The sequence below is a fragment of the Thalassophryne amazonica genome, chromosome 8, assembly GCF_902500255.1.
Source record: "Thalassophryne amazonica chromosome 8, fThaAma1.1, whole genome shotgun sequence".
NCBI lineage: Eukaryota > Metazoa > Chordata > Actinopteri > Batrachoidiformes > Batrachoididae > Thalassophryne > Thalassophryne amazonica.
In genome coordinates, this window is record NC_047110.1 from 45,587,989 (window position 1) to 45,607,596 (window position 19,608).

The 19,608-nt window shown below is 40.9% G+C and overlaps 1 protein-coding gene across 1 annotated transcript in view; it reads left to right on the forward strand.

The window, feature by feature from the left end:
• Positions 1–19,608, forward strand: part of prickle1a (prickle homolog 1a) — an 80,692-nt gene that overhangs the window by 21,834 nt on the left and 39,250 nt on the right. The window contains 1 exon segment of the mRNA XM_034176094.1: positions 4,964–5,152. Coding sequence (XP_034031985.1) covers positions 4,979–5,152 — 174 coding nt within the window. The 5' untranslated portion in view covers positions 4,964–4,978.

Consider the following 19,608-nt stretch of genomic DNA (forward strand, 5'->3'; position numbering starts at 1 on the left):
TTACCCATAATTCTCAGCAATGTCTACATGAGTATGTTTACTTGTCCTGACACAGAAGTGAGACCCGGCCTGTTGGAACGGCTTGCTGAATGTAAAATGTGCTGGTTTGTGCATGAAGTGGTGGACAAGCTAATACACATAACCAGTAGCCACCTGAACTGTAAGGCCGCGCACCATGCAGGATCTGCCACACCGCTATTTCAGAAAGTGTGGTACTGGACGAGAAGCAAAGTATGTCAACGTACAGCTGACACTTCAAACACATGCTGTTTATTGCACAGTGTGTGTGTGTGTGTGTGTTTAAGTACACGGCCCGCCATAGGTGGAGCTGATACCCGGCTGTGTACACTGTGTCAGCGTTAATGTGCACATTCTCTTTTCATGTGCATGTGTGTAATTAAGCATATATATCATTCCCAAATGGACTGCATTTTTATACCGCTTTACAATAATGCCTCACATTCACCCCGATGTGAGGGTGCTGCTATACAATGTATTTACTACACACTGGGAGCAACTAGGGCATTAAGGACCTTGCCCAAGGGCCCTTAGTGATTTTTCAGTCAGGCTGGGATTTGAACCAAGGATCCTCTGGTCTCAAGCCTAACACTTAACCACAAGACCATCACCTCCCCCAAATATCATTCCAAGAGAGAGAGAGAGAGAGAGAGAGAGAGAGAGAGAGAGCAGATTTTCAGGCCGTTTTTACTGCCACGTCTGTGTTCAAAAGCTGCATTCAAGTGTGTCTGGTTTTCTCAGCTGTCTCCCTGCGGCCCCGTGTGCCCTCGCTGTCCACAGGGGGCCGAGGCTCAGGGGGAGGCAGAGTCAGAGCCAGGCTACTGGATGCTGGTCATTGATCTCAGCCGGAGCTCCGAGCCGTTGAGAAATGACCACAACTGGACATTCATCCAATTTTCATGTCAGTGTGCAGCAGCTCAACAAATTCAGGCTTTAGTTTGACATTTGCGGTTATTGATGAGGGATGAAGATTTTGATGTTTGTTCTTTAAACCAAAGGAATTCAGTGATTTTGTTTTTGTTTTTGTTTTGTTTTTCCTGAAAAGGAGTCATATGATGTTTCAGGTCACAGCATCTTCAATCTAGTTATTAAAGGGTGTAAATAAAAATACCACGAGACATTGATATGGTGGAATCTTTTAAAAACAATGAAATTTCTATTTTTTTTTTTTTTTTGACACACCCTCCTGTCACAGAAAAATGTCAGAGAACAAGCCCAACATGGATTTGCTGTGACATACGCCATGAAAATCAAAAAAAGCTCTATCCAACTTAACTGAATGTGTAGCAGGGGAATTTAGACGCCCAGATTCGAGAAATGTCCGGCTTTTCATGTTAGCATCCTCAAAGTCTACGAATATATAACTGCAAAGAGCGACAATAATAAACTGTGCACAATTTTGCTCCCTTTTTTGTAAAAAAATCGACTCAGCTCTTTGTTGAATACCTTTTTTAAGTGTATGTCTCCAGTTAAAATTAATCCCGACTTTACCAGAGATTATATCATTAAATAATTGAATTTGTAATGTTACAGGGCAAATATGCTGTTGTCAGGAGAGTAAGCTGTTTTTTGAGTGAAAGATCATTAAACAGATTTCCACACAAAGAACCACAAACATTACAACAATTCTCCCAGCAAACTGGATCTCGTCTGAAATCACGCACCTCGAGAGTTGACGGTATTTCGAGATGCAAAGCCGCTGGATACCCAGCTCTCACTCCGCCACCTGTCTGGTGGTGCTTTGTCTCTGTAAAAGATGAAAGGATGATCAGACAGTCACTGCAGCAGGTTGGAAAACAAGCAGTCCAAAATAAAGTGAAGATGAAGGGACGGAGCCGGACGCGGTGGACGGCGCCCATATGGTGGTCCTATCAGGCCCACACTGTTTATACAGATCTCAAAGTCAAACGGATCAAACCGACCTCAGATCCCACAGTGTGCAGGTGTCAAAGGTCCATAACATGTGTTTAGGCACTGCAAAGTTGTTCTTGTTTTAGCTGTCAATCACAGCATATTGGACTACAAAGCTTAATGGTGACTGTCAGCTTTACACTGACGGTCATTATATCCAAGGCAGGTGAAATAACAGCACTTTTTCAGGATGGTCCTCCCATGTTTAGGCACCAAACGTAATCAGACAGCAGGTGGCTCTGTGTTATAGGCTTCAACTATCAATATACTATAGACCAGGATTTGATTCCGGTGTGTCCGCTTCAGGCTGTCTGTCTGTGTCCTTGGATAAGAGTTTAGTTCACGCAGCTGTAAATGGGGACAGCCTCGGCCTCTGAAGTAGCTTTCATATGTTGGTGTGCCGTCCAGAGAGATTTGTGGACTCTGCTTCACTTCATGCTACAGAAACAGAATTATGGTGCCAGTCTGATGGAAATGTTCTGGTAAGGGGTATCTTGTTCTGTTCTCTCTGTTTAATTATCTATTTCACTGATGGAGCAACATGCAAAACTTACATGATGCAGCAGTCCTCTCCAATCACAACCACTGAAGCATACAAAACCTTTACAGTTGTCACATGTGTCTTTGGTGGCTTCCTTCATTCGTTTTCTTATGTACATCTTTCTCATAGCTAGCTAAGAAGCATGTAATACTTTTCATGTCATCATGAGTGTCTGGTAGCGTCCTTCACTAGTCTACCCTCCAGTTATACCCTCCAATGGGTATAATACCTCTAGAATTGACACGTGTCCTGGTGGCTTCCTTCACTAGCCTCCTTCATTTACAATCTCTGCAATCACAGCCACTGAAGCATACAACACATATAGAATTGTGTGTATGTTGGTGGCTTCCTTCACTCGTCTCCTTCATTCACAGTCACTAAAGCATACAACATGTTTAGAGTTGTGTGTATTTTGGTGGCTTCCTTCACTCATCTCCTTCATTCACAGTCTCTCGATCACAGCCACTAAAGCATACACATGTTTAGAGTTGTGTGCAGGGCTTAATTTTGAGGGGGAGTAAGCGGACGCCCGCTCCGGAACCTCTGGCGTTGGCGCCGCCAGCTATTTATCCCTTTATCTACGGCGATGGCGCCCACGCCATATTTTCCAATGGATGCGTTTTTTGTTTTCCGTAACTCCGCCATAGTTTGTCCAATCCGAATGATTCAAAGTGCATTGTAAAGCTAACACCAAGGGCTTTCCAATGATATATGGTGTATTACGGTAAACATAGCCTGTGATGTCATAATGCAGAGGAAAAAACACGGAAAGTTTCACACTAGTGCGCCTCTGATTCTCATTACCGTAAGTTCTCATGTAAGCCCTCAATCTGAAAAATTTCAACACTGAAAGCAAGCCAAGAACCCGTGGTTTCCAACAGTATGCTATATGTTGCATATATTATGGTAAAGTGTGTTCGGGTGACTTTTGAAAACAAGGGAAAAGTATGAAAAACAGCGCAAAAGTGGCAGAAAAGTGCAAGAGACAGCAAACATAAATGTAGTAATTTTTGAGGAAAAGGCAGGGTGTTAGTGTCATTTGTGAAGGTGTGTGCGTGTTTGTGTGGGTGTGCAGTTTATTTTAAGTGTGGCACACAGCATTGTTCGCAAGCCCCCCCCCCCACCCTTCTTCTTTTATTTTTGCACCGGAGCCACCCCAACCTACTGCGCTCCGGGACCTCCCACTTTACAAATTAAGCACTGGTTTGTGTGTATTTTGGTGTCTTCTTTCACTCGTCTCCTTCATTTACAGTCTCTGCAATCACAGCCAGTGAAGCATATAACACTTCTAAAGTTGTTATGGGTGTCTTGGTGGCTTCCTTCATTAGTTTTCTTTACTGTATGTACAGTCTCTCTAATTATAGCCAAGGAAGCAGTTAACACTTTTCGTGTCATCATGAGTGTCTTGGTGGCTTCCTTCACTAGCCTCTTTCATTTACAATCTCTCCAATCATAGCCACCAAAGCATACAACATGTTTAGAACTGTGTGTATCTTGGTGGCTTCCTTCACTAGTCTCCTTCATGCACAGTGTCTGCAATCACAGGCACTGAAGTGTATAACACTTTTTAGTGTTGTCATGGCTTGGTGGCTTCCTTCATGCACAGGCACAGTATTTGATGATGGTCTAATCTGCACAGTGTCACAGTCTGTTTTTAATGACTGGCTGAACTGAACTCCAGTGACTATGTACCATTTACAGTCAGTTTGAGAGCTTTTACCTGCTGACATGTCAATGAAAAACTGATGGAATCAGACACAACTGACAATCACAGCTTCCCAGTTACATTTACATTTAGTTACATTTGGTCCCTTAACAATAAGGGAGCCACACATAAAATAGTTTTCTTATATCTGCACCTTTGCAGTTTAAAGCTGACAGACTGCACTGAGAGTCGATAGTTATCGTTTGTGTCCTGTTTCTAACATACCACGATCGGAAACTGGGAAAAAAAACCCTCACACAACACTTTTGTCCGAATATATATGGACTTAATTGTACGTCAACAGTTCTGCTTTTAGTGCACACTTGAATGCTGCCATCTTTGTCGGCACTATAATGAGATCGGGCATCATCTCACGAAGCTTTGGGAATTTCTTAATGACCTTTGTAACCTCGTTAACCACATGAGGAGGCCACATGTTTACTACCACAGCGCCGCCGCAGCATTAGTGAAATGCTGTGTGATTAACTTAATATAAAAGACTCATCAACAGAAGTGGAGCAGGAAAAGCGTGCTCGGTTACCATAACAGGGTTTGTTGGTGGAGGACTGCACCCTGTTAAAAGAGACAGTGATGGTGTGATTCAGCTGGTGGTTTCCATTCCGTACTCTGGCATTGACATGAAAACCAGATGAGGAGGAAAAACATTGTGTGGGGATTATTTGATTTGAGAGGCTGTGAACTAATGTTGTGTTCTCTTTCTGTCTTGCTCCCTCTTTCTCACCCTGCACTTTTCATTCTGTCCTCCTTTCTAAAATTCCTTTATCAAGTGAAAAAAGAATCTGATGAGCTTGGCGAGTGCGGCGGCCGGCTTCCAGGGTGGAGCACGCCAACGGGACGTTATGATGGAGCAGAAAGTCAGCAAGCTGGCCTTCCAGCGAAGCTCCACCTCTGATGACGACTCGGGCTGCGCCCTGGAGGAGTACACCTGGGTGCCACCTGGACTTAGACCAGACCAGGTAAGGAAAGTGTTCTTTACAGCGGGCTGCTCTGTGTGCTGTTCACGCTCTAAGTCAACTTTATTGGCACTCCAGTTTTTAAAGACAGACTCTGAAATATGTTTATTCATGCAAGGAACCAGTTTTGCATGATGAGAATAAAAAAAATTATAATAGCTATTTATCAACTACAATAAAATATTTTCATATAATGAAATATGAAAATACAGGCATTTTTCTTTTGACAAGTCAGCAGATGGATACATGAACATTTCCAATTCACTGAATATGTCTCGGACTTCTTTTATGTCAAGCATTAAGAAATACATCACATTTCACAATAGTAAAATAGAGCAAACGAGTGACTGTATGACAAGGAGACTAGTGAGGGAAGCCACCAAGACCCCCATGACAACTCTGAAAGAGTTAGAGGTGTCTGTGACTGTGACTAGAGAGGCTGTGCATAGTGCAACATTTGTTTCTTGCACTGCCAGTCACATCTTTATGGTGGGAAGGATTTTCTCAAGAAAAAGACATGGAAATTCAGCTACCTTTACCAGAAGAGCAGAAAAGAAAAGAACTTAAATAAAACATGCCAGGTTTCTCAATGGTTTAATAATCTTAAATGAGTTCAAAGAAGATGTTGGTGTGTATTGTTTTTGTTTTATTCTTTGTTATTTTTACAATTTTCAAATATTTTGCCCTCCATAGGGTTGGCAGGGTGGTTGATAGCTCTGGAAGCTGCTGCTAACAGCACAAATTCTACTGAATGTGTTTCACAAAGCATTTTAATGTTAGCCCAGCAGCCAAAAACTACAGTATATAGAACTTTGTAAGTATTCAAAGAGTTCAGTTTTTGTCTCATCAGACCAGAGAATTTTGTTTCTCATGGTCTGAGAGTCCTTAAGGTGCCTTTTGGCAAACTTCAGGCAGGCTGCCATGTGCCTTTTACTCAGGAGTGGCTTCCATCCGGCCACTCTACCATACAGGCCTGACTGGTGGATTGCTGCAGAGATTGTTGTCCTTCTGGAATGTTCTTCTCTCTCCACAGAGGAATGCTGGAGCTCTGACAGAGTGACCAATGGGTTCTTGGTCACCTCCCTGACTAAGGCCCTTCTCCTCGTTCGTTCAGTTTAGACGTACACCCAGCTCTAGGAAGAGTCCTGTTGAATCTGAACTTATTCCATTTAAGGATGATGGAGGTCCCTGTCCTCATTGGGACCTTCAAAGCAGCAAAAATGTTTCTGTACCCTTCACCAGATTTGTGTCTTGAGACAATCCTGTCTCAGAGGTCTACAGACAGTTCCTTTGACTTCATGTCAATTTGTGCTCTGACATGCACTGTCAACTGTGGGACCTTATATGTAGACAGATGTGTGGACTCCAAATAAGCTGTAGAAACATCTCAAGGATGATCAGTGGAAACAGGATGCACCTGAGCTCAATTTTGAGCTTCATGGCAAAGGCTGTGAATATTTATGTAGTACATGTTTTGTTATTATGTTTTAGGTTTTTTATGAATTTGTAAAAATAAAAAAAAAATTCACATTGTCATTTGGGGTATTGTGTGTAGTATTTCCATTTTTGAAGTGAAGCACTGTGAATAATTTCCGGATGCATTGTATATCTAAATGAAATTGATGAGCTCTAGATCTGTTGTCAACAACATCCTCAACAGTATAAATATACTTCAATATGTGTGTGGGGAAAAAAAAATGCTTTTTCTTGCTTATTTGTTATGGTATATCTCTATAGCATAGGCATAAATAATAATGTTATCTATGACAACACAAAGACCTACTGGCCATAAACAGACATAGGGTCCAGTTTCTTGCTTAAGGACACTTTGACACTCACAAATTGGCTGGAATTGAATGATTAGCCTTGCAGACAACCTGTTCTTTCAGCTGAGCCACAGTCACCCAGTAGTGGTTTAATTCTCCTGCCAGAATAAAAACAGCCGTGACCTAATTCTAGCTCCCTTGTAGCCCATTTACCTGGCCCAGATAAATGCTATCCAACCCATTACTGAATAACACACCAACTCCAGCCTCTGGATAATGACACCTATGGGACAGATAACATGTTCCAAAATTTTAGCGTCATCCCTTTGCAGGAATTAAACTTGGAAGGTTGTACAGTGCCACTTGCTGGCAGGATCTGTGTGCTTCTGTTGACAATCTGTGGCATGACTGCTTGTGATCCATTAGGAGTAGGACACGGTGGTCCAATCCTGCTGCTGCTGGCAGAATAAAGACTTGAGAGTTAAAGCACTGTTGGAGCAGACCTTTTACAAGCGTATCACACAACTGTAAACCCAAACAACAACATGAAATTGTTTAACAGTTTACCTCGGTCACACCCCGTGCGTCCATTGATGAGAGAGGGAAAGATGACCAGGACTCAGTCCAATTCTCAGATTGACCTTGCCTTTAATACAGAGAATGAGCCAAAGTCACAATCACAGAGTCTCTGGGTTCACGCTTAGTTTGCCCTAGCAATCAGGTTCTGAGCAGAAACCCCATCTACCTCTCCCTGAACCCATATATACTATCTGAGTTTCTGTCTAAACATTGTGTCACTACGCTAAGATGTTCTATTCTTTCTTAATTGGTCCACTTCTTGTCCTGCGATCCTTCAGGTTATGATGAACAGCAAGATGGCATTTATTTAGTAAAGAAATATAAGATGGAACACCAAAATATATAATATAAATTGGAGTAGGAAATCATAATATATTTACAGCACCTTGACACTTGTACAAATTTGATCCCCAATCTTGCATTCCAATGAGTAAACTTGTCATAAACTGTGTGAAGTGTGCGCGGCTGTGTGCCAGTGCGCAAAGAAAATTTTGAAATGTTCAATATTTGTGGCGCGCATAAATTTTGTGCCACTTCCGTGAACTAGTTGTGAACCTTGCGCAACCTATTCAAAAACACTGCATGTCACTGAGTGTCACTGTGTGTAACTGCGTGTCATTGCGCGCACGGCATCTGAACCCAAAATTAGATTATGAAGGGATGTTACATCTGTAATAAACAGAACTTTACAGATACATTATCTAACTCATAAGAAGGAATGAAAATGCAACTGTTTTACCAAGCCCTTACTATAGGGTGACCAAATGGTCCTGTTTTCCCAAGACATGTCCTGTTTTATGTTGCTATAGACTTAGACTGCTGGGGGGTTCCCATGATGCACTGAGTGTTTCTTTCTCTTTTTGCTCTGTATGCACCACTCTGCATTTAATCATTAGTGATTGATCTCTGCTCCCCTCCACAGCATGTCTTTTTCCTGGTTCTCTCTCTCAGCCCCAACCAGTCCCAGCAGAAGACTGCCCCTCCCTGAGCCTGGTTCTGCTGGAGGTTTCTTCCTGTTAAAAGGGAGTTTTTCCTTCCCACTGTCGCCAAGTGCTTGCCCACAGGGGGTCGTTTTGACCGTTGGGGTTTTTACGTAATTATTGTATGGCCTTGACTTACAATATAAAGTGCCTTGGGTTAACTGTTGTGATTTGGCGCTATATAAATAAAATTGATTGATTGATTGATTTCAGTCCTGTTCTGGCCATCCAGGGTTTTTTAGACAGTGATGAAAATGCCCTGGTTTTCATTGTTTTTCATCTTGAGCGTCTTTGATTAACTTTGAGTATCTCATTGCCAGGAGTGTCCTGGTTTTCGGTAATTAAAAATATGGTCACCCTACATTACAGTATATTATAAATATCTGTTGCTCTATAACTGTTGCTCTATAAAAAAAAGCCCTCCGTAAAGCTAGGACATCTTACTACTCATCACTAATTGAAGAAAATAAGAACAACCCCAGGTTTCTTTCAGCACTGTAGCCAGGCTGACAAAGAGTCAGAGCTCTATTGAGCCGAGTATTCCTTTAACGTTAACTAGTAATGACTTCATGACTTTCTTTGCTAATAAAATTTTAACTATTAGAGAAAAAAATTACTCATAACCATCCAAAAGACTTATCGTTATCATTGGTTGCTTTCAGTGATGCCGGTATTTGGTTAGACTCTTTCTCTCCGATTGTTCTGTCTGAGTTGTTTTCATTAGTTACTTCCTCCAAACCATCAACATGTCTATTAGACCCCATTCCTACCAGGCTGCTCAAGGAAGCCTACCATTAATTAATGGTTCGATCTTAAATATGATCAATCTATCTTTATTAGTTGGCTATGTACCACAGGCTTTTAAGGTGGCAGTAATTAAACCATTACTTAAAAAGCCATCACTTGACCCAGCTATCTTAGCTAATTATAGGCCAATCTCCAACCTTCCTTTTCTCTCAAAAATTCTTGAAAGGGTAGTTGTAAAACAGCTAACTGATCATCTGCAGAGGAATGGTCTATTTGAAGAGTTTCAGTCAGGTTTAGAATTCATCATAGTACAGAAACAGCATTAGTGAAGGTTACAAATGATCTTCTTATGGCCTCAGACAGTGGACTCATCTCTGTGCTTGTTCTGTTAGACCTCAGTGCTGCTTTTGATACTGTTGACCATAAAATTTTATTACAGAGATTAGAGCATGCCATAAGTATTAAAAGCACTGCGCTGCGGTGGTTTGAATCATATTTATCTAATAGATTACAATTTGTTCATGTAAATGGGGAATCTTCTTCACAGACTAAGGTTAATTATGGAGTTCCACAAGGTTCTGTGCTAGGACCAATTTTATTCACTTTATACATGTTTCCCTTAGGCAGTATTATTAGACGGCATTGCTTAAATTTTCATTGTTACGCAGATGATACCCAGCTTTATCTATCCATGAAGCCAGAGGACACACACCAATTAGCTAAACTGCAGGATTGTCATACAGACATAAAGACATGGTTGACCTCTAATTTCCTGCTTTTAAACTCAGATAAAACTGAAGTTATTGTACTTGGCCCCACAAATCTTAGAAAAATGGTGTCTAACCAGATCCTTACTCTGGATGGCATTACCCTGACCTCTAGTAATACTGTGAGAAATCTTGGAGTCATTTTTGATCAGGATATGTCATTCAATGCGCATATTAAACAAACATTTATTTCCTCTAGGCTGGACTATTGTAATTCATTATTATCAGGTTGTCCTAAAAGTTCTCTGAAAAGCCTTCAGTTAATTCAAAATGCTGCAGCTAGAGTGCTAACAGGGACTAGAAGGAGAGAGCATATCTCACCCATATTGGCCTCTCTTCATTGGCTTCCTGTTAATTCTAGAATAGAATTTAAAATTCTACTTCTTACTTATAAGGTTTTGAATAATCAGGTCCCATCTTATCTTAGGGACTTCATACTACCATATCACCCCAATAGAGCGCTTCGCTCTCAGACTGCAGGCTTACTTGTAGTTCCTAGGGTTTGTAAGAGTAGAATGGGAGGCAGAGCCTTCAGCTTTCAGGCTCCTCTCCTGTGGAACCAGCTCCCAATTCAGATCAGGCAGACAGACACCCTCTCTACTTTTAAGATTAGGCTTAAAACTTTCCTTTTGCTAAAGCTTATAGTTAGGGCTGGATCAGGTGACCCTGAACCATCCCTTAGTTATGCTGCTATAGACTTAGACTGCTGGGGGGTTCCCATGATGCACTGAGTGTTTCTTTCTCTTTTTGCTCTGTATGCACCACTCTGCATTTAATCATTAGTGATCGATCTCTGCTCCCCTCCACAGCATGTCTTTTTCCTGGTTCTCTCCCTCAGCCCCAACCAGTCCCAGCAGAAGACTGCCCCTCCCTGAGCCTGGTTCTGCTGGAGGTTTCTTCCTGTTAAAAGGGAGTTTTTCCTTCCCACTGTTGCCAAGTGCTTGCTCACAGGGGGTCGTTTTGACCGTTGGGGTTTTTCTGTAATTATTGTATGGCCTTGCCTTACAATATAAAGCGCCTTGGGGCAACTGTTTGTTGTGATTTGGCGCTATATAAATAAAATTGATTTGATTTGATTTGAAATAATTACCTTTGAGACAAGATTCCAAATGTGTTCTCCGCCACATGACAAGCATGAGACAACCTGTAGCTATAGATCATTTTTCTGTGATTCTGGGAGCGATGAGAGAATGGTTTCATCAGTCAAGTTCTGAGAGCAAATGTGTCATCGGGTACAAAATGATATGGCACAGGCTTTATTTTATAGAGTGTGGCATCAAGCGGGACAAAGTGTGACGTGTTGGCATGACGAATTGCGTCGCAGTGCGGGGATCAAATTTGTGCAAGTGTCAAGGTGCCTTGAGTCTTTTAACCAAATCTTGTACTCCACAAACAGTCATTTCTACACCTAAACCAGCCTAATGTGGCCCTTTCCTCAAGCGGCTGACTTTCTGTTTCACTCCTTGTTTATTTCTCTGTGGAAGCAGTGGGGAGTTGAAGGGTAGGAGTTTGTAGCAGCAGAGATCCTTCCAACCCAGACATGCATGGTCTTTTGTGTGGAAATGCATGGTTCAGCTGTAATGTCTTTACAGCAGCCATTGTCCTGAATGGTCTGTGTATTATGAGTCATCAATACAGTGAAGAAACACAGTCTGGATGATAGCTGGCTATTCTGCAACCCTGAGGGATCTGTACGGGGGTCCATAGCAGCTCCTTGAAAATGTGCATAATTTATGGCTGCAAACGTTGAGTTGATTGTCAGGGTAAATTGCTGTTAACTCCCACTGCCCCAGACACCAAAGCTGCAGAAAGCCCCCCCCCCCCCCCCACACACACACACACCAAAACATGAGACAAGCACATCCCACCTCTTTATCTGGTTGGCTGTAATGACGCTTCCCTCCATAAATTTTAGTCTTCAGTGGTCAGCCCCAAAGGTCAAAGTGCCACAGGGACAGGTTGCTTTGACTGGTTGCTACCTTGCCCACCCAAATACCCCCTTCAGGTCAATTAAATATATATAGAGAGAGAATTAAAACAAACTTTAAACTCCTTTGACCCATCACAAGCCTCACTGTGCCCCAAAGCCAAGAAAAGTGTGCCAACAGAGCTCCTATATGGGCTTGCATCCACTCACATAATCCAGAAACTATTGGTGTGATTCACCTGAAAAATGTGGATTGATCCTCCGTCAAGATCAGCCAGTTCTGGATCCAACATTAAATTCTGCAGTTGTTTTAAAGGTTTCCTTTGGATACTGCTGGGATGATTTTGTGTCAAACAAATGGTTACTAAAGGCCCGGTCCCACTGGCGTTTAGGAAGATTTGCGTAGGAAGATATGCGTATGAATTGCACACAAAATTGGTTTATATTCGATAAACATCCACAATATCTGTGAAACAAGCTTGTATGAGTCAGCCGACATCTGCACACATCCGCAATTATCCGCAGAGGCACATTTTTCCTTTGCCAGGATTTTTGAGCTGCATAAAATGTTGGTTGTGGATGACATCTGCCTTACATACGCAATACATAATCTATGCGCTGTATATCCGCCGTTATCCGCTGATATCCGCAATTGACGGGGTACTGTGGCTTGGCAGTGGACTGGGACAGTGTGTAATACAGGTATATAGCGTGCATATCACGTCCACATCACAAACTAAAATAAGTTGTAGCGACTGCATACAGATTGGCCACGAATAAAGCATTTGTATTACATCTGCTTTGCATCTGATTTGCAGACAGTTTGCGAATGCGTAACAAACACTTCACATAAACCCAAAGTACTATATAAATGTGGCAGAAATCAACATACTTGCCAGTCCAGCTGTGGAGACATACAGATGTAGTTATGGATCCCCGAAGACGTAGTGTGATAGTTGCTGCCGTCCAACAACATACCAATCAACTTGTCCAAGTCCAGAAATTGCTCCAGAGGCTGTGGTGTTGGTGTGAATAGTGATGCCGAAAGGCCGAAGTGCGCTTCTTTTATGACCACATTGCAGATGCCGCGCATGCATAATACAACCGCTTCTTCCGCAACACGTGTGCAATGCATTCTCAATACAGCCATAATACTTCTGTAATAATCGCAATGCGTCCGATCTGTTTCCTCAATATATGCGTGATACATCCGTGATTGTTTATCATATATTCACCATACATTATTAATATATCCATAATTCATACTGAGGAATTGTCATTTTTGGCCAATTTTGTTGCAGATGACAATGAATTCCCGAAATTTGTATACTCAATTCATGCTCAACTAATCCTGTCCCCAGTGGGACCGGGCCTTAAAGGAGACTCAGATGAGGAGTATCATTTGCATTGTAAGAGAACATCAGCTGCAGTATCTTGGCCATGTGCTATGTTTCTCTGGACATGATCCAGCATAGACGTGCCTCAGTGCTGAGTACAGCAGGGACTGGAATAGGACAATGGAAAGCCCAGGGTTCACCTGGCTGCAACAGATAGATGCTTGTCTTTTGAAAGGTGGGGATGGACAGATTGTCATCTCTCACATGCACAGTTTCCATGAAATGTTCCTTTTCAAATGAATAACCGTATTTTCCTGCGTATAAGTTGCACCTGTCAAAAAATGTCTCTTGAAAAGGAAAAAAAAACATATATCATCGCACCTTTTTCTGTGCTATGAGCTCTTTAATTTGTGATTTGTGTGCATTGTTGTAGTGCATTTTTTATTACTGGCATTTATTCCTTTATTATTTCAGTTTATTGTGTTTTGTGCCTTGATTCTTGGGAAAGTTCTATAAAAGTAGTCAGTATTAATACTGTTATGAATAACAAACTTGTACGTTTTCGGTGTATTAAGTCACACTGGAGTATAAGTCACAGGGCCTCCCAAACTAATAAAAAAAAGTGATTTATAGCCCAGAAAATATGGTAATCTAGTTTTGATAGGCTCAGATTGATGTTTTCATAAGTGTCTTATTTACTTGCATCATATTTTGAACTTGGTGCATAGAGATAAGGAGGTTTACTGAGGCCTTCCATCTTGTTCTATCCTGAGCCAGTTGTTGTGGTTGGTCCAGTATGATATTACATATACTAAGGTTCTTAGCAGGGGATCCTTCTTGGCCATTTCTAGCAAGCCCAATGGGGATCAAAGTCTAGCATGGCTCAGCTTGGATGTTTAAGAGGGAGGTGAAGGATGTGGCTGTACCATTGGACTCTTGGCATTGCTGCAAGGGGGGATGCAGGTGGCTGTTGGGTCCACACTTTGAGCTCATCATTGGTTGTGTAATGCAACCACTGACTTCCACAGACTTAGGGGCTTCACCTCACCAAAACAAGGTACAGTGCAACCATGTTGTGGTGTGGCAGCTTGTTCCTACCTGGGTCCTCCCCGAATCTGGTGCACGGGAGAGACGTAAACCTTGGTGGGCTTTCCGGAATGATATCAGGGTAGTACTAATTAGCAGTAACCGCTCAGCATGTCACTGTGCTGGAAACCATTGCTGAGCCAACTACCCTGTTTGGTGTAATTCATCAGCTATGGTACGTCCGGAAAGTATTCACAGTGATTCAGTTTTTCCACATTTTGCTGTTACAGCCTGATTCCAAAATGGAGTAAATTCATTTTTTCCCTCAAAATTCTACTCACAACACCCCATAATGACTACATGAACAAAAGTTGTGGTTTTTTTTTTTGGAAATTTATTGAAAATACAAAAAAAAAAAATCTAAGAAATCACACACATAGTCACACTCTTCTCAGTACTTTGTTGATGCACCTTTGGCAGTAATTGCAGCCTCAAGTCTTCTTGAATATGATGCCCCAATCTTGGTCCACCCATCTTTGGGCACTTTTGTCCATTCCTCTTTGTAGTACCTCTCAAGCTCCATCAGGTTGGATGGGAAGTGTCGGTGCACAGCCATTTTCAGATCTCTCCAGAGATGTTTAATCAGATTCAGGTCTGCCACTCGGGGACATTCACAGAGTTTTCCTGAAACCACTCCTTGGCTGGTGGATCTGAACTTCTTCCATTTATGAATGATGAAGGCCACTGTGCTCATTGAGACCTTTAAAGCAGCAGAAATGTTTCTCTACCCTTCCCTAGATTTGTGCCTCGAGAAAATTCCTTTGACTTCATGCTTGATTATTAAGACTCGCAAATGCAGAAAACACTTTGAAATTAAAAAAAAAAAAAATACTGCATCATTCAACAAGTAGTTGCAGCAAAAAGCTCACAGGGGTTGCTCTGAGGTTATCCAATTAAATATTCAGTCAGTTAAAAGAAACCCATATGTGTTTTTTTCCAAGTTGTTTGTTTTTTTAAACTGACAGCATGCTGTTGTTATGAGGAGATTTGGAACAATACTTCCATTTTTATTTATTTTCTTATTTTTTAAAAAGATCAGTCATGATAATTCTGAGCAGCTTTGTGTATATATATGGAGATGGAACTTTGGGAAATTGCCTTGCTGATATTAATGTCAAGGTTTTTTTGTAATTACTCGATTTTCAGAGCACCACTTCAAACCTTGCATTTTGACTTGTGTTTTCAACAATGGCCGGCTGTCAGCTGGTTTTCATGTGATAATCTTCATGACTCCACAGGTCCGTTGTACTTCTCCTGTCTGCCTGAGGATAAGATCCCCTACGTGAACAGTCCAGGGAGAGAGTTCAGAATCACACCACTCCCTATCAGCTGCCACCACCTGATAATGAGGTAAAACGTTACTTCCGTGCGGTTGGTAAATGCAGGTTTAAAATCATCTCAGATGGTCGTCTCATTGACACAGTGGCTGTGGCTGCTCGCTTGACCGGTTGTTTGAAGAGCCGTAGTTTTACCTGCCTGTTAAAAACCGCAGTGTTAACAGCCTCATCATCCCCATGCCACTCCCATTACCGTTGGCACTTGGCATTCACGTTGACATCACAATGGGGGATTTTTGTTCTCCAATCTTGTAGCCATGTCGTGTGGGCACAATGCGACTTTTGAGCTTTATGATTTATGATGTTTGCTGGGAGCCCCCGTCAGCTGGATTCCTGTCATAGCAGTGGTTTTTACGAGGGCCGCTCAGCAGGAGAGGCACGCTGATTGAAAGAGGCTTTATATGATGCCACCACCACAGTGGCACCACAGCTCGAGCTGGCTGACTCTCGTCCTTTGTTGCCCGTCCTCTTGATTTCACTCTAAACACAGGCCTTGTTTGTGTAAACGTCTACTTTGCTTCTTGTTAAGACTCTGGAAAACATCAAAAAGACCTGTTGTAAAAATGAGGCTCTCAATCGACCCTGGTGGGTGGAGATGTGCAGAGGGGTGTAGGAAGGGCAAGCTGGGGTCAAGAGTTACCTTTGTTCACAAAACCGAGGTACGGTGAATCACAGGGCACAGTGAATCAGTAGCTATATCTGCAAAACTACATATATATTTGCAGCAGTTATGCCATATTTTTATGCATAAAGACATCCCCCTTATAAATTAGTGTTTTGGTTTTGGATACATTAAGGGTAAAACTAAGTGGCAAGTGAAGTCATTTTTTTCTATCAAAAGTAAATTTTGTGGATGTCAATTTCTTTGTATTTATTTCTCACAACAGAGGAAAGGTGGCCCAAAAAATTGTTATTAGTTAGAAGACTACCCCGTCCAACTGATGATCATGTGTTATGTCTTCTCCAGACTATCAGCTATTTGATAACATGACTCATGTATGTCACATGCACCTGGGGCACAGTGACTCAGTCTAGAAAGTGATTTACTAAGCCCCAGTATCAAGTGGATGACAAATATTATTTGTTGAAGCTTATACATATTTTTCCATGAATTATTTCTATAATTTGTGTATATTAACAACTGCTTTCACGTTGAACAGAAATTATGACAGTTGTATTTATAATAGTTTCTAAAGGACTTATATCACTATATAAGACACTCACACATTACATAGCTGGTTTGCTGGATTATAGTTTGTATATGCATCAGCATATATATAATAATTTTGAAGAAATCTTTATAATCATGTGTTTTTTCATTATATTCTAAGTTGATTCACTGTGCCCCATGAATTGCAGGGACACAGTGAATCAAAAATTTTCAAATCGATTTTAAACACCTGTAAATTACACTTGGGGGGACATAAATAACACAGCCTTATAAACAATAACTTGCTGTATTAAATCCACAATAGAATGACTTAAACCTACGCATTATGTGTTTATGCTGCTACAAAACATTTCTGATCCACTGTGCCCTGGCTTCCCCTACACTGTGTCACCTCTCACACTGCGCTACGTTTGTGACCTTTATTAGTGATGGACATGGAGGCTTTCATTTGGATCACAACAGATTAAAGATACAAATCCCATTTTAGAAAAGTCCAGCTTTTAAAGGTTTTTGGTTGGCTACATCTCTACCCACCTCAAAATACAAAGCTGTCCATTTCAGGCCAAGCTCCACATCTGCACGTTTTGAGAAAACCAGCACAATTAACTCGCTCTAATGCTACGTTCCAGACAAAGTAGGAATTTCCCAGCTGGTAATTCCCATTTCTGTCCTGTAAAGCATTTCAGCTCCCTGAAACTAAATGTAAATCAGACAAATAGCTGGACAAACTGTCATTTTACTAATCACTATCTGTGCTTAAAAGTTAACCTTCACTGGCTCGCTGGCCACTTTACTAGGTACATAGTGTTTTTAGGAGATGTGTTTTTGTCAGGTTGTAGCTCCTAAATTACTCTGCATTCAGTATATATATATATATATATATATATATATATATATATATATATATATATATATATATATATATATATATATATATATATATATATATGTGTGTGTGTGTGTGTGTGTGGACATAAAAAAATAATGTAAATTAATAAAGCTTAACACCCATTAAATTTGGCTTGTTTTACTGTATGTATTCTCATTAAAAAAATTTTATCTTTGTTTTGATTGCATCCACAAAGAGTAACGCTCACAGATTTTTGTTTTTGGACCAGTATGTGTGTGTGTGTGTGTATGTGAACAAAATGATGAAAATGATGAGTTTTGATCTAATTTCAAGCAAACATTGAATGAATGAATCAATCAATCAAAACTTAATCAAATTTTATTTATAGAGCACTTTTCATACAATTAAATGCAACACAAAGTGTTTCACAAAGTAAAAACAGTACCTTTGAACTACCATTGACCCACGTAAAAATCTCAACCACAAAAAAAACCTCCCGTGATCCACGTCATACACACCACCCTCATCACACACACACGCACATTAGAAGAATAAAAGAATAAAAGGCAATAACAATTTAAATGATAATAATGATAAATAAACATTAATTAAAAGCTAAACTAAAAAGTTGAGTCTTGAGCCTATTCATAAAAACCTGAACATTCTCTGCAGCCCTGAGCCCCTCCGGCAGACTATTCCAGAGACGAGGACTGTAAAACTGAAAAGACGCCTCGCCATGAGTGAGTGTCCTGACTTTGGGAATGACTAACAGTCTGCTGCCGGTGGAGCGCAGAGAGCGTGAGAGTTCATATGGTAAAAGCAATTCTGAAAGATAAGAAGGGCCAAGACCATTAAGACATTTAAAAATCATTAAAAGAGCCTTAAAATCCATCCTGCTCAGAGTCTAAAATTACGCCCAAGTTTCTCACTTGTGGAGATGAATTAAAAGAAAGTGACTCAAGTTTTGGTAAAAGTTTTTTTCTCAGGGCTTCAGGACCAATAACTAAAACTTCAGTTTTGCCCTGGTTGAGCTGGAGAAAGTTTTCTGCCATCCAGGATTTGATATCTGAGATGCAGTTAAAAAGTGTGTCCACTGGTCTTGTGTCATCAGGAGACATGGAGACAATGCAGGTCAGCACTGGAAAAAAATCATGTGATTTTGAGAAAAATCAGTTAAAAAGGCAAGTTTGTGTCAATGTCAAAATGGTTATACAAAGGGAATATTTGGAGTACTGTATTTTCCAGAGCATAAGTCACACTGGAGCAAAAGTCACACCAACTTTCTGTATTTTCTGTTCGTGGTTTGGGGGTTTTAAATGCTCTTATTGTGGTTCATGTTAGTTAGTTTACAGTGTTGTTAATGTTATTGATTTATTGTGTTTTTGTAGTTCAATTGGTTTAGTCAGTTTAGTTAAGTGTCATGTTGCTGTTACAATGAGTGAGAAGGATAGTGCATTTGATGCCTTCCACCACCTTCTCTCTTTTTGTGGGTGTGTAAACATGAAAGTAAGTGTGCGTGTGTGCAATTTTATTTTTACACACCCACAAACAGTGGGGGAAGACATCAAATGCACTATCCTTGTCATGCATGTTAACGGCAACATGACATTTGGTATGCTGATGTAGTTTGAGTGAAGGATGAACGCTGCTAAAACGGAACGTTGATTTGGACTTACTGTATATTTTTGGAGAAACTGCAGATATTAGCTAATAACACTGAACAACAGACATTGATATTTACATCCTAGACTCACGCCAGTCCAGCAAGGGATGCGGTAAATCATTGATATATTAGAAGTGTGCGTGCCTGATTTTATTTAGTAAGTTCAATGTAAGTGCACAATATAATTGTAAATACATTAAAAATAAAAGGATGACACAAGAAAGTGAAAACACTTATTTCCATTGTGAA